Source organism: Fragaria vesca, linkage group LG6 (genome assembly GCF_000184155.1).
Source record: "Fragaria vesca subsp. vesca linkage group LG6, FraVesHawaii_1.0, whole genome shotgun sequence".
In the NCBI taxonomy this organism is placed as follows: Eukaryota; Viridiplantae; Streptophyta; class Magnoliopsida; order Rosales; family Rosaceae; genus Fragaria; species Fragaria vesca.
In genome coordinates, this window is record NC_020496.1 from 16,458,725 (window position 1) to 16,479,965 (window position 21,241).

Genomic DNA, 21,241 nt, shown 5'->3' on the forward strand with positions numbered 1-21,241 from the left:
TATATGGTGGTTTGCTTCATTAATCTTTGGAATATGCTAGTTGATTTTGTGCATTTTCCGAGTATATTGTTGTATGTATGTTCTGTTCTTTTGGTAGGACAAACAGAGAACAAGCCCCATCGATCATCTGAAATATTACTTTTAATGTTGCAGTTTGCAGATATTAGTGTGTACGTCCATCTCACTCTACTAACTGCCTATTGAAGCATGAGCATCAATTAGCTAGGTCTGAGATCGAATACATCCTTGAGCTTTACGTTTCGTAGTAGTGGGGTAAAGAGTAAAGAGACCTCCTTGACACATTGCCGTCCCAGAATAAGCATTGACGAAATTCATTTGCATTTCTGTTATTGTGCACATCAGTAATGGTATAGAGAGCTGGCTGGGTTGCTATTAACAGCCGCCACCAACCTGGATGGAGGAGGGACTAACACTACTTACACCACAAGGTCTCGACCACTTGTACCACCTTCCAAGTTGAGGACTACACTGGTTTGCACTCATAATGATTGTTCTTTGATCAAGTTAACCATGGATTGATGCATCTATTCAATCCTTAATTTGAAGTTCTATATCTATAACCTTTACTAAATTTTGTCAAAACCTAAATACAAGATCGACTAATTGACTACACGCAATCACTCTTCAATAATATTTAGACCTTAAACGATGCATGCCCGTGCTAAGTGTTAAAGTGTAAATGGAGCAGTGTTGTGTACTTTGTTCTTAAGAATTGGATGCCATATTAGGTGCCCGGCTAGCTAGCTACCACCTAATTGTTTGTACCAATATTGTTGTTATGTAGTAATAAGAGTCAAAACCTTCCCACCTAGAAATTCATTATGTAATTCTCAAAGTCATAAGGCAGCTTCCAACTTCTAACGACCTCCAACGCTCCCCACAATATTTTTGTAGCACTCACTATACGTACATGTTAAAAGAGATTATTGGTTGGGTCATTGTCCAAGAATTAAGGAACAGATCATGTACCTCTAGCTGTTGCACTTGTTATTTATGGTGGCCATTTAGGTTCATTCGGGAGTAACAAAATTTTACCTTAACATCGAGACTGTTCGTTTTAAAATTATCAATCAAATACTTAAATACTTATATATGGGTCAAAACCGATAAACACGTAAGAGCAATCAGACCATGCTGGTTGAAGGTGTTATTTACACTTAGCTGTTGCACTTGTAACACTGTAGGTATCCGCAATCAGACTTCAAGTTAACTTGGAAGTTAACAGTTGACACTGTTTTACGAACGTCATATGGATCTGATCTTGATGACCATTCTAACCGTATTCTCCTGTGGGAATGCATTGGCGGTTTGGTTTAGAGTTGGTCTAATTTAGATGGTCCACCAGACTTTTCATTTGGAGACCTACCATCTTGATTTATAGTCGTCCCTTGATGACACCCGATAAAATTGAAACGATACAGAGAAGATTAGCATGACTCCTGTGTAAAGATGACACTCATAAATCTTATAGTCAGATCAAAATATTAGGATTGAAGATTTTGCATGGTATCTTGAGCTCAAAGGCAAAGATTCTCATTGCCCTCAAACTAGGCCAAAAAATTGCGGACATTCTCCTCTAAACCACCATTACCGTCAAAGACAGTTGATTGGCGTCGGAAGTATTCTGGGGTAACTCGATCTTCTTATTAAGATAAATATAAAAAGAATGTCTATAATTCATCTCTATCTACATGAAATAAATGAACCAATAACAACAACATACAATTAGCTAACTATCTTCTTCCTCCTATCGATCCTTTGACCAAAAAGAATCTTTACCCTTCCCTCAATCTTCACCAATGTCTTCCCTATCAATCACTATCCATAATCGCCCTCCGTCCATATTCACAAGGATCACAGAATAAATTCAAATACAATTCTGTACTTATTTCAAGTATTGGTTACTCTCTATGCATCTAAGCATCGAGTTCACAATGAAACACAGATGAAGCAAATGAGTTTAGCTCCCCGAAAATAACGTCGTCCCCTTCTGCATAGCTATTCAAATCTTGGCAATCAAAGTACGTTTGAATGTCATCGGGGAAACTCCGGCGCGGCATGTTTGGCTCCGAAGTAGTAGACGAGCTGCAGTCAGCTGCCACTGACGTCCTCTCGAGCATTTCCTTGAACTTAGGGGATTGCAATAGAAGCCCTAGTGCAGATGATGCCGACGAACCACTCCCCGGCCGTGGAAGCGCTACCATTGACTCGCTAGTGCTCGGACTCGGGTTGTTGGGCATCAACCCTAACCCTACTTTAGAATCAGGGTTTTCGATCGAACTCAGGTCAGCATTAGGGTTTTGTTGAGTGTTGTTGGGAACGATTTCTTCATTATTGGGGCAGAGTGACTTGATGTAACGACTAAGATCGAAGTTCGTTACGGCATTGAGTCCACGATACTCAATTGCTGCCATGTCGTAAGCTGTAGCTGCTTCTTCCTGCGTCGCTGCCAAACAAAGAAGATGACAATAACATAAATCTAAAGCTTACGTAAATTGTGTGGGATCAAAGATATTAAATTCAAGAATTTAATTTGCTCCCCAAATTTGGTTGAGAAAGTTTGAATGAATTGGCAGTTGGGGGTAGGTGATCTACATCCTAACTAATTAGATTTGACTGCGAACCACAATTTCATTGTTCTTCATAATCAAAGATTGTAAGGAATTGTGTGTCTGCCATCTGGCAAAGAGAATTACTAACTGCATTTAGCTTAGGCCATGCACTAAAGTTCATCCAATAATTAAAGGAAAATGACTCAATGTAATGTTCTTTTGGAACCCAAGTTGTAATTTACATTTTTATTCTAACTTTCGTTTTCGAGCTAGAATAATAAGAACAAAGAAGCACAAACAAAAATGAAGTCTAGAAAATTAGGAATTACGTACCAAAGGTTCCAAGGTAGAGATATTTGTTACCAAATACTCTTCCAATTCGAGCCTCCCATCTTCCATTATGGTGGTGTCTGCACATTTGAATCGATCGAATCACAGAATTTATCAGACCCTACTGTGTGTAGTTACCTCTACATATGCAAAAGCAAGTGGTACAACACAACCATATATACATGCATAGATTGTGACATCCATCAAACTTTTCTGGCAAATTAATCATCTTGTGCATTATGCTCTCTTTATTCAATTCAATTTCACTCCAGATTAACTGGCCGATGTGTGAAGATATAAAGATTATACAAATTTTACTATTATGCTGTTACAGTATTTGAATCTAATGAAATAATTAGAGATACATGTACCTTGCTACGCCTCTATATTTCGAAACGCCACGAGAAAATCCACTACTCTTCCTGTAAATTAATAAGAAATACCAGTTTAACATCGATCTCTAAATATATATTTCAATGTATAAAACTTGACAGTAAGTACTAGTCTATTACCTCCTCAATGATCCAATGTATTCTTCTTTAGATTGACCCTCCATTTCTTTGAGCTCTTCCTCATAGGTGGAAACCTACAAGTATGAAAACTGTTGTTAAGTAACACAAAAATAACAGGAAAAATAGAATTACAGCATGCCTTTGAATCAAAGAAATTACAAATTAAGATGAATCAGAGAAGAGAAAAATTACTGGCAAATTGAGGATTGTATCTTGTCCCCAGTACTTCAATGCTGCCAAGTCATAGGCACGTGCAGCAGCTTCTTCATCATCATATGCCCCTAACAAATGCAAACTTAATTCATTCACTAATTTCGATCTTGTACCAAACCAGCGAAACGTCTTAATTTGAAGGTATTTCAATAATGGCGTTCCATATATATGTTTGTTTCAAACTATGCTTAACAAACTGAACATACCTAAATAGACTGCATTAAGTTGAAGCAATAGTCCAGCATCATCGATCATTGATCAAACCCAAAAGGAGATATTGTTAATCACAGTTAATTCATTGAAAATCAAGAGAAAAAAATTAAACAAAATGATCCAAGAGAGTTTCATAATATAAGAACTAACCTTGTCTTCCTTTCTTGTTCTGTGACTCGTTCCAGCAGTTCTTATCCCACAAATGAGCTTCATACCGACCCGTCCATCGATGCCTGAAACAATAGAATATATAACTTAACATTCATCATCACTGAACGTACTTGAAAATTCAGCCAGAACTGATCTAAAAGAGAAAGCTGAGGAATGTTACGGATGTAACCTTGTGACTCCTCTGTAGATGGAGCTCCGCTGAGGCGGAGAGTCGCGGCGTACGCTTTTACGCGTCCGCTTGACCTTGGTGGCCGGAGGACTAGTAGTAGTAGTAGTACTGGTGGTGGTGTTGCTGTTATTGCTAGAGCTTGGAGTCGTATTCTTTTGGATCTTCTGTGAGGTTTTCGCCATTAAAACTCTCACACCCAGAAGAATGTTAAACGTACAGAGCAGTAGTAGTAGTAGTAGGGAAAAGAAAGCAAAAGAGGGATGAAAGAGAGAGGACGGTAGATGGGTTGCTAAGTCGTCATAATATAAAGAGAAGGGTTTTGAAGGGAAAGGAATAATTTATGGAGGGAGAGCAGTGCTAGAGTTATGGGTTTTGGTTCTTGGCTCAAAAAAGAAAGAAAAAGTAGGTATTTTTAATAAATTGTAGAAGAAGGATTAATTAGGATGAGAAAATAGGAAATGTTAAGCCGGCTGTGGGTTTTTATGGCCGTCTCGAAGCGGCTTGTAGTGATCTCTCGTCTCTCTTGTCCTCACTTCTTGTTGTTAAATTGGAGATCGATTTGATTGCACTTGATTTCTCTCTTCATTTTGTTCTATTATATGTTGATTATATAGATCACATGGCGAGCTAGAGGATTTCAGACTAAATAAAAAAGAATCAAACCCAAAAAAAAAAAGAAGCAGAGAGGAGAGATAGAATCGAAGTTTGGGGATGCATCTTCTTGAGCTTATTCACCCTCTCATTAATTTACTAATCTAAACATAAACTACCTCTCTTTCTCTCTTTTTGTTTGCGTGATTATCTTGTTTTTTCTTTTACCATATCATATACTCATCCTCATCTTCATCATCATTTATTTATTTATTTAGTTTATTTAATCTATTATAATACTCATAAAAAATATCTGTATTGTTTGGTTTTTCATATCTCTGACATGATCAAGGGGCAAAGCTTTCTCTAATTGACAAACTAACTGATCGATACAACAATAATTTCAGTACTAGTGTATAAATATATATATCTCTACAATGATCAGAGATATTTATTCTTGATGGTTTTTGTTTTTGATTTTCTGTTTTTCCATTTATACATTTTATGGTAACTCTGTCGAGTGTTGCCTGCTCCTTTTTCAGCTCAACCTGGGTTGGTTTATAGCTCTTTTCAGAAAGTTCTTTCAATGGCAGTATTACTATTAGATAATGAGAGATTCGGTTCCTTTCCTCTTCCAACTTTCATGCATCTATCACTTGAATCGCAAACATGAATTAAGCTTGAACTTATCTATTATAAAACATGGTAAAGTCATGCAATGGCGGACCTAGGATTTTAGGTGGGCTAAAAAAATATCTTAAAGTTCTTTAATTTTTTTTCTTCTATATTTTACGTATCACGTCTTAGATTAAAAACATATCAAATAATCACGTAGTTAACTGATCATAAAAATTCAATATTATACATTTTACATTTTATAGAAATGCGATAACAAAAGTTAAAGACAAAAGAACATACATACTCAAATTGAACCATATGCTCTTAAATAGAAGCAAAATCTAATAACTAAGATGTCTAACCACACAAACGCCGCTCTAACAATACAATAAACGAGTGTATAATCTTAAAACCTAACTAGACGGAAAAACACAATCTAATAACTATGAATCAAGCGTTGGTACTATTACAACTATATACACACACACACATCATTAGCATTAGTCATCTACAATAAAGAAAGTAAGCAATTTTTTGTGTTGTTCTTTTTTTTCGGGAGGGGTTTTGGTCTATGTCCCCCTCTCCCTTTATGTACTCTTTTGTTTCTCTTTTTTCAATAAAATAACTGGAACCGGGTGTAGGGCTGAGCCTCCCAACTTGGTTGGGTTCCAAACCCTTAAAAAAAAAAACAGCAATTGAGATTAGAATTAAAATATCAATAGAAATACAGTGGAATGGGATGATAAGATATTGGGATTATCAAGACATTAATCAATTGAGATTTGAGATGATGAGATATTGGGACTAAATTTGATCAAGATATTAATTAACTGAGATTTGAGAACTGGGTCATATGACACGTATAAGACTCTAAAGGATGATCAATATAGCTAAAGAGAGAAAGCTTGGCACTTAGCTTAGCTACTTCGGCAGAAAAGAATGGAGACATATACAATGACAAAGAGAAAGAAATAAAGAAATGAAAGTTGACATAAAATATACTAAATGAGCAACTGTTTTTAATAAAATAAACAATATATATGTAATTCAAAAAAAAAAAAAAAGAGTCGTATGGACTAAGTTCAATTACATATAGGCTAAGTATATAAATTTAGGGTGGGCTGGTTTTCATAATTTAACTTTTTTAACTATAATTATACAACAAAACAATGTTTTCTCAAAATCTAGGGTGTGCTGTAGTCCACCGTAGCCTGTGTATAGGTACGCCTTTGAAGGCATGTATCCATGTGAGCTAGTGTGTTTGAACTCTTTTCTTTACTTATTGTTCAAATCAAACGAAATAAGCATTTTCTCTAGAAATGCGAAGACAATCCAGTTTGACTCTTTTGCACTCTCTCTTCCCATTGAATTGTTTTGGCCACGATCCTCAGCAGGGGTAGAGAGGTAACTAGCGGATCCAAATGCTAAATAGGGGGTGCGGGGCGTGCCACAACGCGGACGCGGAAAGTAAACGGTGCGCTGGTCTAGACTTCTAACCAAACGACAGGGGCTCCGGTGCCACCTCGCGGACGAGGGATTACGAGCAACCTCCTATTCATTTGCAATTGATACTCGGTGGGCGAGTAGAGCAACCAATGGGACAATAAGCAAGGCGAGACCAAACGGGCTCTGTATGGCTAAGACGAAGTGCTTTAGCGTCGGGGTTTCGATTAGATCGAAGGTTTGTAGTTGTTTATACGAGATGATTATGTGTTTGGATTGATCCCCGAACCCTCTTTATATAGTGGTTCGTAATTAACTTGATAAGGATGCAATCCCACAAACTAAGTAGGATTCTGCTACCAAAGTTATACAAGGATTCGTTTTGTATGCAAACTAAATAACTGGGTGACGCGTGTCCAATTACATAAGCCACAGGTACTGACCCTTCGCTTGTCGAAAACTTCTCAGTCTCTGACGCGAACTCAACCACTGAAGACTTCCTTATTCCGCGAGGTGTTACAGTCTGCATAGGAACCCACCTCGCGTGTCTCTAGAGTTCGCACCCTAACGGGCTTTATTTTTAGGGCCACATGTATTGGCCCAAATGTTATCCGAGACTTTATTAATTTAGTCTTGGACCCAAATATCAACTGGGATCAAACATGAATAAAAAGAAAAGATAATTAGATAACATTTTTTTTATTCTCTAAGGTGGGTACTTGTGGTTTTTTCCAAGGAGACGTCTAGAATGAACCCAAATGGTGCATCACCCATTATGTTTGGGCACGTGTCAATGAGACACAGGCCACACGTGGATTTGGAGAGGGTATCTGATATGTATAAAGTTTGGGTAAATACGGGATTAGTATTTAGGGGTGAGGTAGGTAAATACACATATGAATTTGTTTGTGTGTTAAAGAAGAGTCATAGCTGGGCATCCTCGGGTCGGGCAAGTTTTAGGCCTAAACCAAACCTAACCCGAATTTATCGGTTTTCATTATTGTGCAACCGTATCCGGATTAAAAATCTCTAGATCGCATATGCGGCTAACCTGAATCTTCCATTCGGGTCGGGTCGGTTACGGTTTCTTGCCCCGAGTATTGTCCAAAGATAAAACGAGATCGTAGTAGTCCATTTACGACCAAAAAAGAAAAAAGTCATAGTAATCCAATTTTATTTTATTTTCTATCGTTACATATTATTTCTGTGTATCGGATCTCTCTCCCTGCATTGGCCGTGACAATGAGGGAATTCAAAGTCAAAGTCAACTGAACTAGATGCAACTTCTGACACAGGTTTAAGTTCAAACCAAAGTGTTCCCTTGTTGCACCCATTTTTACCAACTGGGTGCCTTTTGTTTTTGTCAATTTTTGCAGAAAGAGCATAACTATGGAAATGGAGGCAGACTCTCAGGAAAGAGAAGCTCTCCACCATGAAGCCCAGAACAAAAAGGAGAAGTTTTCTGTGAAGGGTCTCTGGGATTTGCTATGGAGTCCCATAAATTGGGTCAAAATGCTCAGTAGGGAGTTGCATTGGAGCTTTGTGATCAGTGTGGTCATGGTGTATGGAATCAGTCAGGGTCTGAGTATGGGATTGAGTAGAATTAGCATACAGTATTACTTGAAAGATGAGCAGAAAGTGCAGCCCTCTGAGGCCCAAGTGTACTTGGGGATCATTCAAATTCCATGGATGGTTAAACCACTTTGGGGTCTTTTCACTGATGCTCTTCCTATTCTTGGGTACCGCAGAAAGCCTTACTTTGTTTTTGCTGGTAAATGATCCTCAACTTGGTTAATTTCAGATGCTGCTTTTCTGCTTGGATTGCACTTGCTTATTTGTTCTGTTATTGTAAGACCATTTTATTTGTAGTTTGAATAACCTGTTTCGGTGAATATTTAGTTTTGGATATAATAGGTGTACTAAGGCTTTACTTCCATATCTATCTACAAAAGATACATGCACACATGGTAGTGTTTTTGTTATTTGAAGTAGAAAGGTATTTTTGTTTCTCAGTAAGTAGCACCGGCCTTAGGCTACAGTAGCTTCTGCTTAATGAATTCTCCTTCTAAGATCGTACAAATTATTAGTATATCATTGCTTTCCTTGTGCTTAACTATCTTCTCAAAAATGGTATCCTATTGCTTCATACATTTATGTTGAATCAACTGGATTAGTTGTCAAGTAGACAGATTTGAAAGGAAAGAGAATAATAATTCATGTTGTTCAGCAGTTAGTGATGACATGCATCGCTGAGGTATATCAACCATGTAGGTCGTGTGTGAGTGCTTCATTGATCGTAAAAGAAAACAACAATTAGCATGGTAATAAGATCAGTCTGTATCTTTTGCTAGTATGACCTGATATATGGAGAAACTCATTAGAGATATGGCTTTTTTTCACCAGAAGGCTATTCCCTGCTTTTGCTTTATTTTTCCTCTCTTTCTCTTTCCAGGTCTAATTGGAGTTGTCTCCATGCTTGTGCTATCACTGGACAAGAAATTAGATCTCACAATGTCCCTGTTGTCTCTCATGGTGGGGAGTGCTGGAGTAGCAATAGCAGATGTGACAATTGATGCTTGTGTTACAGAAAACAGTATTAGTCACCCATCCCTTGCTGGTGACATGCAAAGCTTGTGTGGACTGACCTCTTCAGTTGGGGCACTGGTGGGATTCTCAGTTAGTGGATTTTTTGTTCACCTACTAGGGCCTAAGGTTTGCTTCTGCTCAAGTTTCTATATCTTCTTACGTTATGACATGCAATAGAACTTTGGCATTGTTGGGATGTGTATAGTGAAGATTTTAGGGTAATCCTTTGGCTTAAACTTTTGGGCATATCTAGAGATGCTCGTCTAAGTTCTGATAGTAAGATGGTGGAAAATTTGATTCGCATATTTCTCCATTTGCAATCAGAGGATGAGACTCACTGATCATTCATGACCTTGAAAATTCTGATTCAAACATTTAATATTTCATGTACGAGATACATTTTAGATGTAAAAGCTCATCAGAGTGTAGATTAGACTGAACCTGGATTTGAACTCTCAGCTAAGATTAACTGCAAAGTTTGGACCAGATTATGTCTGGGATTTTCAGCCTTATATGTAACGTTTATAAGTTAAATTTATTTTCTGACGTGAGCAAGTATGGTACTTCTACAACAGGGTGTGTTTGGGTTGCTCAGCATCCCTCCGGCACTGGTCATTTTTGTAGGGATGATGCTTAGAGAATCCCATTTGCACAACTTTTCTCATAGACGGGTGAGATTTGGTTACATCTTTTTCTTTACCATTCTTAACCCGTGCTTTATCTTGTGCTCACACCTCGCTTTTGATTTAGGTCAGTGAAAAGTTCGTGGATTCTGGAAAGGCTATGTGGACAACCCTAAAATGCAGCAGTGTATGGAGACCTTGTTTGTATATGTATTTGTCACTTGCTTTGAGCTTGAGTGTTCGTGAAGGAATGTTTTACTGGTACACAGATGCAAAGGGGGGTCCATCTTTTTCAAAGGTACACCGAATTTCATGCTGCCAACTTGCTGCATTTAGATATGTGTTTTTAGGTTTATGATCTGATGTTCCAAAATGCAATATTTTGCAGGAGGTTGTTGGGTCTATATTCTCTATTGGTGCTCTTGGCTCCCTTTTTGGGGTCCTCCTCTACCAGAACTTTTTTAAAAGTTACCCTTTCCGTGATGTGCTCTTCTGGACTCAGTTACTCTATGGTTTATCAGGATTGCTAGACTTGGTATTCGTGTTGCGCATAAATTTGAAACTTGGTTTACCAGACTATCTTTTTGTTGTGATCGATGAAGCAGTTTCTCAGATGATTGGGCGTCTTAAGTGGATGCCTCTTCTTGTACTTAGTTCAAAACTCTGCCCTGCGGGTATAGAGGGCACTTTCTTTGCTCTGCTCATGTCCATTGATCATGTTGGCATTCTCTCATCTACTTGGGCTGGAGGCCTCCTACTCCACATCTTAAATATCACACGGACACAGTTTGAAAATCTTTGGATGGCCATTTTAATAAGGAGCATATTGAGAATTTTGCCAATTGCACTGCTTTTCTTAATACCTCGAGCTGATCCAAGTTCCTCTATTCTTCCATCTGAGATGTTGAGGACCAAAAAAGGTGATGATCTTGAGTCTGAAAATGTTGAAATGGCCTCCCTTGTCAATGGTGTCTGACCAGGGCTAAGGCTGTATACAATCCGATTGAAAGGAAGATCAACATTTAGTGACTCTTGTCGATACTGTATATGAGTTTCTTCGAATTGCCAGAACTACCTCCCACAAAGGTGGCTTTTTTCAAGTTCTCCAAAATTGCAAGTCTGATTTTTACCATGGTCAAGAACGTAAGTTTACGAGCATTTTTGTTCACTGATAGTTTGTTACTGCCTCACTGTTATGAGAATGCACCATGTAGAATGATGCTTTGAAGTCCTTCATCCTTGAGTTTGCCATGTGCACCTTTAATTCAAAACTGTGATAAGTTCAGACGTCTTGGTAACTCCAATTATACCTACTCTCAGTAGCAATATAACCCATTTTGAAGAGGGAGTGAATAGATTAAACACAGACCATGCTTTATTATGCCCTTGCAATATTGAAGAGCAGTGCCTTCTCTCCAGAAGCTGTGCGGTGAAGACTAACTTATTCTCCTTTTTATTATAACATATTCCTTGCAAACATGTTTACTACAAGTGTTTGATCCTTTGAAAGTGTAGTTTCTACCCTGGTTTGAAATGAGAAACAATTTTTTCAAATTTCACTAATTATTTTCAGTCCTCTGCTTAAATTTTCAAAAATTTCTGCACAGGCCGTTCTTAAACCTTAACAACTCAATTATATGATGTAACAGGCAGAGCATAAGTATGTCAGCCTTGTGTGGTGAGCTACTCTCTCGATCACTCTTAACTGTCTAGTTACATGAGACAATATACAGAAAAGTAAAATACATCTCTTCCTGCCTCAGCTCCAGGTAGTATCTTTATTACACACTAGGGCACTCATACATCACAAATAGCATTCATATATTCTATACCATATCCCCATTGTAAACAATAACTATTTTCACATTATATGAACTAAGAACTATAGCCTGAAGTGTTGTTGCCAACAGGTTGCTTGGCTTTACTTCTGAAGAATATATCTGCATAAACATACCTATATGAGCTGTATCATTGTAAACTTCCAGCTCTATATGAAGCTGCATGATTCTTCTGCAAATCCTAGCTTAGATTCTTTAGTATTGTATACAACCCTTTGGTTTCTCTGCTGATAATTCCCAATTATTGCCACCTCATCTTCGTATGAAAGACTTGCAAGAGCCAAACAGATCTGTGATGCATCGGTCTTCACCATATAAAAAATTCCGGTTACATCCACAGTCAGCTCTGCATCTCCCTCAAAGTGCATCTTCATTGTAGGAATGTTAACTTCTTGATACGAACTAAGGTTGAAACAAGTGTCCAAAATTGAAAAACCCGGTGCTGGAGGGTACCCGGAAAACTGCTTCAGGAACTCTGCCTTGATTGCCTTGTAAACTGAAGGAGGCAGCCTTGAAATAACTGTCCCAGAATCAATCAGAATCCCACCACTTGCAAAGCTAGGAACTTGTAAAGCCACTCCCCCAATACTTATACCGGTTAGATTTAGAAAATAGAAGGTGGATAGCTGTGGATTTGCAACCATTCTAGTGTAAGAGATGGGAGTTGAATTCTTGTAGATTGAAGAATCTCCACCCATAACTAATGAACCAGATTCTGCAGCTTCTGTTGAAGGTAAACAGTAAGAGAAAACTCCACCAAATAAGCCAGATGTTTGAGAAACCACCGAGAGACCATCACTCCTTCCCAAACCCATTAAACCAGAAGCTCCCCCAAACAGACCCTTGTTGTTTCTGCCACAACCAAACACAAAATTGTCCACTAGTGTAGTTCCAAGAATGATATGGTCTCTAGCAAGCTCACCCCGAGTATAGGAGCCATCACCATAGTTCACAACATAGTTGCAAGTCTGAGGATTGCTCCCACACACTCCTGAGTTCCCAGTAGCAAACTGGAGAGCCTGACAATTTGTTGAGTTGCATAAAACTGATTGGTATGATTTAGATTCAGAAGGGTTGAAGAGAGGTTCTTGTTGATTGTAACACAATTTACAAGGTCGGCATTGAACCCAAGTCAAGTCACTGCCTGTGTCCACTATCACTGTCATATTTCTACCACCCAATTCCACAGTTACAATGTAGTTTAGTGTTTCTAGCCTTACGCCAGAAGTTAATGGAATTTGAGCTTCTGATACATCTTTTGTAGCAATGCCAGAAATCCTGTTTCGAAATTGGGATTGTAGAAACCGAACATGAAGATCATCCAACATTAAACGTTTCTGTTGCTTTTTGTTCCAGTTAACAATCTTCCCAGCTGAGCAATAATCTCTGTGTTTTATTTCCAATATAGTTGCACCTTTTTCCTTTCCTATAGACAATATAAATGAAAGCATCCAATTTAAAATCTACTCGGAAAAACTGTGAAGCTGAAGATGAAGTAGGCCATTGGGAATAAGTTTGTTATCTTCAAGTTTATATTCATTGACCCACAACAGTGTCACCCAGAGGTCTCTTCCAAGATTTTGCAGGTAGCTAGATATTGTTTATTAGGGTAATGAGGCCTTAAAAGCACACATAAAAGCCAACAATTCAAACTTATTCCAATGTAGATATATACAAAAAGTAAAGCCAAGATAGACTACCATATCAAAAACAGTTGAATGTCCTTACCAGAGAGTAGTCTTTTTAATGGACGCAAAGAACTAAAGCACTTGTAGATCATAATTAAGCAAATAAAGAAGGATCTTGCACATATGTATTAATGTATAACAATCCCAAAGTGGAGAGGATATACAAAACAAAGCTAACAAAAGCTCTATTATGAGCTAGTTCCTTTTAGTACTGTATGCTACAAGAAACACTTACTTGATTTCTGGGAGAGGCAGGCACTAGTCCTGGTTCCAGTTCCACTATGCTGCTTCGAACGAAACTCTTGCAGGTCAAGCACCTTGTTCTTCTCTCTAAAACCCTGAACCCCATTTCTGCAAGTAGCGAGGCAAACAAGAAACAAAAACAGAAAAAACTGCGAAAGAGGATTTGCATCAGCCATTGTACTTTTGGATGATGAATATAAGGAAATGTGGTGGTGCAGATCAAGAATGGAAGGAAGACAATATATGGTTGTGTTTGTGAGGGAGAGGGAGAGAGTGGGAGAGATTCTTAGGGGTTGGAGTTTGGCAAGAGAACAAAAGAGGAAGGGCTGGCTTTTAGGACCCCAGTGGTGCATGAGAATTATTGGGGTTTCACGTGCACATAATTTCTGGTTAGAAAGAAAGAAAAACAAGTCCTAGTGGTGCTGTACCTGTGTTCATTTGATTAAAGAGATATAGGAACCATAGTTAAGAGCTTTGTCACATTACCAATGATTTCGTTGGTTCGCACTCAACTCTCCATGATAAGGACTCTGCTAGCTCTTCACGGATTGATAATATCTGTCACAAACTTACACACCAAACTAGGGCAAAAGGCTAGGTTCTGTGTGTGTGTATATATCCTTCATGTTTTTGGGTTTTGATACTATTTACTTCCTTGGAAATGTTCTTCTCTAATTCTGATGGTGCCAATTTAGTATGTGAAATTTTGAACCGGTACTTTTCTAATTTTGCCGGAGTTTTCATCGCAAAACTAGACAGACTTTTCACCACTAATTTATATTTTAGTGGTGCTCATTAGAAGGGCTCCCTCTAACCCTATCCAACCTTGTAAACCAAGAGGAATTGAAAGATCTTGACTACCTACTTCAAACCGATACTATATTGTGTTAGAAAAAAATAGTAACTATGGATTGAGCTGACAAAATCAAGATACATCAAACTAATAAGTTGGGTGAGTAATTCTTGAGGGAGGCTGACCAAATTAATGTGAGATATTTTCAATGTTTGCAGGCTGTTGTATATGCCTGAAGGACGAAGCATTATGCCCCTCACCAACGAAGACGTTTCCCACTTGTGCAATTTTGGATCCATCAAAATATGTGGTACCAGATGCAGTGCGTTTTCAACAATACATAAAACTTGGTGGTGGTAGGCACCATGCATATCATCTTCCTTACCAATTTTTACACAGAAATTACTAAGCTCAACTCTTTTATGATTTTAGAGGCAGCCGAGAAGCTTGTGATTTTTACAGCAATTTACCTCAATGTTGATTTTTACAGCAATTTTACTGTTGACCTTTCTTGAGAAGGAAACATAAAACATTCTTACCAGACTAATGATACATGATGGTAAAGAGGGTGAAACTGCTATGAACACAAGAGATTAACAGACAGATATAACTCAAATCAAAGTAACGCAGGCAGCATCTGTACGTGAAGTGAAAATATCCATTTTAATTTGTCATATAAGGGAAGCAGGTCAGCAGGAAGCTGCTCAAAAGAGGACAAAAATCTATATGAATTTTTTTTTTCTTTCCTGGTCTTTCAAACTAAAATCAGTACTTATCGTGAAAACAAATTTGTACACAAACGAAATATTTTGAACTGGAATATACTATGAGAGCAAGGAAATCATTGCATGTTTTATAAATGAGCTAGGTGTTCGACTAATAAAGATTGTTGTAGCGCATATATGTAACCACTGAAGGAAACTGTTACCTATCTTTTGAAGGGAATTGATCAGGTTGAACTGCCTGTTGGTAGTAAAATTCATCATCGCAACATCCTGATTTTCCATCATTTTTATCTATAATCTTCTTCAGTGCAGGTGCATTGGTATTGTTGTTGGCTAGCTCATCTGTCTCTCTCATAACATTTAACAACCATCACAGGCTGCCTCAAGCCACTAATATTCTCATTTCTCAACAAGGTCTTGAAAATTTACTTCTTTCCTAACATCACTTGGGGAACCTTGTTGTGGAGCATGAACCACCCAGCAATTTTGGAAGCAAATGAAATGTGCTCATCTGAGGTTCGAGGAGAAGCATCAAATACTTGAGAGTTGAGACCAAGACACCAAGTTTGCCCCAGTAAAAATCCTTTGGCTTAATCAGCATACAACAGATTTGCCAGTTTGTAACACATAAACCCAATCAACATGACCCCAATGTTGCTCTGGTCAATATGGTGTAATGCATGGCCTTCTGGTTCAGGCATATATGGGATGCTTTGAAATGTCGACGTCTAGCAGACCCACCTGGAAGTCCCAAGCTGGTAGTTCAAATGAAGTCCCTAGCTGCTCCTGCCAACTCGTTTTCCTGATGAAACCAGCTGTGTGTGTTTTCTTCTTAACTGACCAAAAAAAACAAGTGTTTTAAGTTGTCATCATTACTTCATCATGCAGTTGTAAGCAAGTCCACTATTGGCAACCAAGTGTGTTCTGGGCTTCTGTCTTTTCATTTGGGCCAAACGATAAGGTGTCAATGCAGGGTAATATCCCAAGTATTTCATGGTTGCAGGTTCATAGCACTGCAACTTGGTCTCTCATTGCAGCGTCCTTCACCTTGGAGGTACCTGGAAAGACACCAATTATACAAATCAATTTTATCACTAAATTTACTCATCTGCACCGACACTTGGCACATATAAACAGTGTTCAAGTTCTTCAAAGTATAAGCAATCACACAGCAGTTTCATCTTTAAGTGATTAGCTAAAGATCTCAACAGCTAAACAATGCAACAGCATTAATAAACAGAAACCAACTATAAAATGTACAATTGGAAAGAAACACTTATGAAAAGGAAAGCCTAATAAGCATTACAATCGATAATCAAAGCTCACATAAAAGAGGTTGAGATGTTAACAGTTTACCTCAGGCTACTTCCCTTAAACTGATCAATATGACGATCCAAAATATAAAAATCATGAGGGGTTTCCTCTCTGCAGAGAACAAACACCAGTATAATTATCATCGAAACCAGCTAGAATTGTAGGTGCAGAAAGTATTGTTGTACCACATTGTCTTGTAGAATGATCAGATATGCTCATCAACAAAAGTATGAGATCTTATGGAAATAAAAGGAAGAAGTTGTGAAATGCCAAAATAAATGAATGAATGGAAGTTAATGTGAATGGCAAAGAAGCACCCCAACTAATTGTTCAAACTATTGAAGCTGAGATTGAAATTATTACCTTGCAGAAAGTCAGAAACCCATTTGTAAAGTTACACATTTGTAAAGTTCCAATACATACCTAGTCTAGGTGCTCCTACTCTTCCATATTCTCACTAAACACAAATTCAATTTCTGGCCTATAACCAATCCCCATCATCTCAACAACTAACAAATCAAGTCTCTCATATAGCTCCGTACTTCTTGGATGAGCCTTGTCCCCAACAAAAAAAGCATGTACTTCATCTTTTACCTCAATCCAGCTGCAACCCGGCTCCTTCTTCATCCCATCATACCTCATTCTTCTCCTCATCTTTGACACCTCCCCCCACATTCCAGCTTCAGCATATATATGTGACAACAGAACATAGGTAGAAGAGTCTTGTGGATCCAATTGCCAAATAAAGTTGGCTGCTATTTCAGCCACTTGTACATTCCCATGAAGCTTGCAAATGCTAAGCAGATTTCTCCATATGACATCATCAGGTTCATAAGGCATATCTTGAATAAGTCTCAGTGCTTCATCGACTTGGCCCGACCTCCCTATAATATCCACCATACACGAGTAATGCTCCAACTGAGGCTTCAACCCATAGTCAGAAAGCATTGTCCGGAAGTAGTATAAACCTTGTTCAGCATTTCCAATGTGTCCACAAGCTCGGAGGATGGAAACAAATGTTGCGTGGTTTGGCTCCACATTCTCAAGCTGCATATTTTTAAAAATTCTAAGGGCATCTTCTCCGAGACCAAAGTTTGCAAAGCCAGAAATCATGGCATTCCATGTCACAGCATCCCGCTTAGGTGCTTTCTTGAACATAAGAAGAGAGTCTTGCATGTTACCACACTTGGCATACATATCAACAAGGGTGCTGGTCACATATACATCTGATTGCAATTCATGCTTGATAATTTGAGCATGGATCTGTTTCCCCAGTCCCACAGTAGCCAAATTCGCACAAGTATCCAGCACTGTTGCATATGTGAAATTATCAGGCTTTGCTCCTATTTCCAACATCTGAGAAAAAAAGGTCTGTGCATCCTCATTTTGCTTAAGCAGTGAAAAACCAGATATGATCGCGTTCCATGAGACCATCGTCTGTTCTGTTCTATGATGTACTTTTTCGGCCTCTTCCATCATTCCACACTTTGAGTACATGTCAACAAGGGCACCACCAATAAACAAGTTCGTGCCCTTTCCAGATTTAATTATTTTGCTATGGATTTCCATACCATGGTTTAAAGAACGCTGACCTGCACAAGCTTTTAAAACACTACCATAGGTGAACTCGTCAGGTTCCATCCTTGAGCGTAACATGGAAACAAAACAGGAAAGTGTGCCCACTTTATTTTTGTTCTGTTCGTGAGCTGCAATAATTGCATTCCAAGACACGGCATCTCTTCGTACCATCTCATCAAACACATGAGAAGCTCCAAACACATCTCCGCATTTACCATACATGTCGAGAATTGCATTTGTTACACATACATTGGATCTGAAACTACTCTTAATAACTAATCCTTGTAGTTGAAGGCCCTCCAAGCGTCCTTTGATCATTGCACAAGCATTAAGGGCACCAGACAATGTTATTTCATCTAACCCAGTGCCAGACTTCTGCAGAAGCATAAAGAGCTGCAGAGCTTCAAAACCTTGCCCATTTCGAGCATAGCCAACTATCATTGCATTATAAGACTGCAAATTTCGGTTGGGCATCGAGTTAAACATCTTTCTGGCATCAGCTACATTGTCAGATTTTGCGTACATGTCCAATGTGGCAGTACCAACCACGACATCAGAATGAAACTGTGTTTTGACAGCATGCCCATGTAACTGAGTGCCTAAACTATACGCAGATAACCCTGCACACGACCTGAAAACACTAGCATAGGTAGCTTGACTCACCCCAACGCCGGCTCTCTGCATCTCATTAAACAGTTCCACAGCCATCACAAACCTATCATTCTGCACCGAACCAGCAATCACAGCGCTCCACAACACCGAATTCTTCTCAGGCAGTTCATGAAAAACCCGAAGTGAACAATCTAGCCTCCTACACTTGGCATACATATCAGCTAAAGCACTCCCCGTGTACACATCAATGTCGAAAGCCATCTTGACCGAAACACAGTGAATTTGAATCCCCAATTCAATCTCCTCCATGGCGGCACACGCTTTCAATACAACAGCAGACGTAGTACGGTCGAATCCCACCCCAGCACTCACCATCTTCACATACACATCAATGGTCTCGAAACACTCCCCGTTGCGCAAGTACCCCGAAACCAACGAGTTCCAAGAAACCACATCTCTCGCCGGCATTGCGTCAAAACAGGCCTGCGCAAGCCCCATGTCGCCGCTCTCGGCGTACCCGAAAATCATGGTGTTCCACGACACAGTGTCCCTTTGAGGCATTTCGTCGAACACCTTGGCTGCATAGCGCAAAACGCGGCATTTGAGGTACATTTGGATGAGGCAATTGGAAACGAAGACGGTGGGGTCGAACCCGGAGATGAGCATGCGGGCGTGGGCCTGTTTTCCTGGGTGGAGAGCTCTGCCGTGGGCGCATTGCTGGAAGATTTGGGAGAATGTTTTGAAGGTAGAGAATGTCAAGTAAAGGGGTATGGGTTTTGGGGTGAGAGGTTTAGAGAAGAATGATCTGGTTAAGCAATTCATTACCGTTTCAATTGAATTGTTCTGCGTTTTGGGTCTTCTATACTACAAAAAAAAAAATAATAAACAAATAAAATAATAAATACTTCTTAAAAAACAGTCTATATATTTGAGTAAGTCGGCCGTTTTAGAGTGGGTTCCTCTCTCTCTTTCTAATTAGGTTTTGAAATTTGAATTTCGAATGCGGGTTTCTCTTCACGGCCGCTCCGGCCAACTACCACGGTTCGTTATCTACGGCGCTCCAGCCAGCAACCACCACAAGGTAATATTTCTTTTCGGTTGCTTATCGTGTTTGTTAAATCCAACAACAACCTGTAAAGAGATCTTGATTGTTTTGGATTTTGATCTAGGGTTTTTACCATTTGATAATACGTCGCCTTCGGTTGGATTCATAGTTGCCTTCGATTTTGTTCACAAGGTTTCAAGTCGTATAATCTGAATTTGATTTACACGTTGCCTTCAAGTGATGGGTTGCCTTCGATTGATACGTTGCCTTCGGTTTTGGTTACGATTTCTCAAGTCGTATGATCTGAATAAGATCTATACGTTGCCTTCAATTGAGACGTTGCCTTCGATTAATCTGTCGGTTTATAAGTTGCCGGCGATTTATATGTTGCCTTTGATTGGTTTATAAGTTGCCAGTGATATATATGTTGCCTTCGATTAATATGATGCCTTCTGTTTATGCTGCCTTCAGTTTGTAAGTTGCCTTCGATTACTATATTCGTTTTAAGTTGCCGGTGGTTTATATGTTGCCTTTAATTGATAGGTTGCCTTCGATTGATTTATAAGTTGCTGGTGATTCATATGTTGCCTTCGAATAATATGATGCCTTCAGTTTACGCTGCCTTCGGTTTATATGCTGCCTTTGGTTTGTACATTGCCTTCGATTAATATGTCGGTTTTTAAGTTGCCAGCGATTTATATGTTGCCTTTAATTGATAAGTTGCCTTCAATTGGTTAATAAGTTGCCGGTGATTATATGTTGCCTTTGATTTACGTTGCCTTAGATTAATATGATTTATACGCTGCCTTCGCACTTTGGTTTGTTTGTTGCTTTCGGTATCTATATGCTTGTTAGAGAGAGTATATGTACAGGGATAATGACATAAATCCCAATGATGCAAAAAATCTGCATCATTGGAATTGGTTCATTGCCCTTGAATTTATATTACAAATCAGATAGACATTGTATCTGGATATATATTTATCCAGGAGAAGTATATTAGAATGCCAATTTGCTGGTCATCATTCATCAAGGAACGTCTTTATAAGCATGTAAGTTTGAGCCCAAGTTGAGTTCTACTCGCTCAATTCAGGGTCTTGGAAAAGCATTGCTGCAGCTTCTCCCAAGTATGAGATTGCTCCAAGAATGTCGTCTCAGGTTTTTGTTAATGGGTTTATCCGATTCATAACGTATTCTAAGAAAGGAGAAGCTTTTGCAATGTTGTTTTGGGAATTGATGTCTCTATTAAAAGTTTTAACATGAGATAAACTGCTAAAGGACTTGGCTTCTGATGTGCCAATCATTTCAGTTGTTGGCAACTCCCTTGCTGTGCAACACTATGATAGTTGACATAAGTGTTGCA

At 38.8% G+C, this 21,241-nt stretch overlaps 4 protein-coding genes across 4 annotated transcripts; 1 reads left to right on the forward strand and 3 right to left on the reverse strand.

Moving 5' to 3' along the window:
• Positions 1 to 1,878: 1,878 nt before the first annotated feature.
• On the reverse strand, positions 1,879 to 4,363 carry LOC101307913 (AP2-like ethylene-responsive transcription factor At1g16060-like). The gene is made up of 8 exons (XM_004305421.1): positions 4,182 to 4,363; positions 3,992 to 4,074; positions 3,835 to 3,843; positions 3,608 to 3,696; positions 3,416 to 3,489; positions 3,275 to 3,325; positions 2,907 to 2,983; positions 1,879 to 2,467 (listed from the first exon to the last, which is right to left on the reverse strand). The coding sequence occupies exons 1-8, from the start codon at positions 4,361 to 4,363 to the stop codon at positions 1,938 to 1,940; spliced, it is 1,095 nt and encodes a 364-aa protein (XP_004305469.1). The 3' UTR covers positions 1,879 to 1,937.
• Positions 4,364 to 8,228: 3,865 nt separating this feature from the next.
• On the forward strand, positions 8,229 to 11,424 carry LOC101308203 (probable folate-biopterin transporter 3-like). The gene is made up of 5 exons (XM_004305422.1): positions 8,229 to 8,604; positions 9,286 to 9,545; positions 9,995 to 10,090; positions 10,170 to 10,340; positions 10,431 to 11,424. The coding sequence occupies exons 1-5, from the start codon at positions 8,229 to 8,231 to the stop codon at positions 11,016 to 11,018; spliced, it is 1,491 nt and encodes a 496-aa protein (XP_004305470.1). The 3' UTR covers positions 11,019 to 11,424.
• A 378-nt stretch (positions 11,425 to 11,802) lies between these two features.
• LOC101295348 (protein ASPARTIC PROTEASE IN GUARD CELL 2-like) lies at positions 11,803 to 14,026 on the reverse strand. The gene is made up of 2 exons (XM_004303174.1): positions 13,804 to 14,026; positions 11,803 to 13,306 (listed from the first exon to the last, which is right to left on the reverse strand). The coding sequence occupies exons 1-2, from the start codon at positions 13,985 to 13,987 to the stop codon at positions 12,030 to 12,032; spliced, it is 1,461 nt and encodes a 486-aa protein (XP_004303222.1). The 5' UTR covers positions 13,988 to 14,026; the 3' UTR covers positions 11,803 to 12,029.
• A 3,002-nt stretch (positions 14,027 to 17,028) lies between these two features.
• LOC101295637 (pentatricopeptide repeat-containing protein At3g02330-like) lies at positions 17,029 to 19,658 on the reverse strand. The gene has a single exon (XM_004303175.1). It carries the CDS (start codon positions 19,653 to 19,655, stop codon positions 17,082 to 17,084), a length of 2,574 nt encoding a protein of 857 aa, XP_004303223.1. The 5' UTR covers positions 19,656 to 19,658; the 3' UTR covers positions 17,029 to 17,081.
• Positions 19,659 to 21,241: the final 1,583 nt, after the last annotated feature.

What these genes read in the sequence shown, in the direction of transcription:
- LOC101295348 (XM_004303174.1), bottom strand. Translation starts at nt 13,987, where the DNA reads ATGGCTGATGCAAATCCTCTTTCGCAGTTTTTTCTGTTTTTGTTTCTT. An exon ending in CTGCCTCTCCCAGAAATCAA is followed by an intron (nt 13,307 to 13,803) that starts GTAAGTGTTTCT and finishes TATTGTCTATAG; the next exon opens with GAAAGGAAAAAGGTGCAACT.
- LOC101307913 (XM_004305421.1), bottom strand. Translation starts at nt 4,363, where the DNA reads ATGGCGAAAACCTCACAGAAGATCCAAAAGAATACGACTCCAAGCTCT. An exon ending in ATACAATCCTCAATTTGCCA is followed by an intron (nt 3,490 to 3,607) that starts GTAATTTTTCTC and finishes TCATACTTGTAG; the next exon opens with GTTTCCACCTATGAGGAAGA. An exon ending in TCTCTACCTTGGAACCTTTG is followed by an intron (nt 2,468 to 2,906) that starts GTACGTAATTCC and finishes TTTGTTTGGCAG; the next exon opens with CGACGCAGGAAGAAGCAGCT.
- LOC101295637 (XM_004303175.1), bottom strand. Translation starts at nt 19,655, where the DNA reads ATGAATTGCTTAACCAGATCATTCTTCTCTAAACCTCTCACCCCAAAA.
- LOC101308203 (XM_004305422.1), top strand. Translation starts at nt 8,229, where the DNA reads ATGGAGGCAGACTCTCAGGAAAGAGAAGCTCTCCACCATGAAGCCCAG. An exon ending in TTCACCTACTAGGGCCTAAG is followed by an intron (nt 9,546 to 9,994) that starts GTTTGCTTCTGC and finishes CTTCTACAACAG; the next exon opens with GGTGTGTTTGGGTTGCTCAG. An exon ending in GGGGTCCATCTTTTTCAAAG is followed by an intron (nt 10,341 to 10,430) that starts GTACACCGAATT and finishes AATATTTTGCAG; the next exon opens with GAGGTTGTTGGGTCTATATT.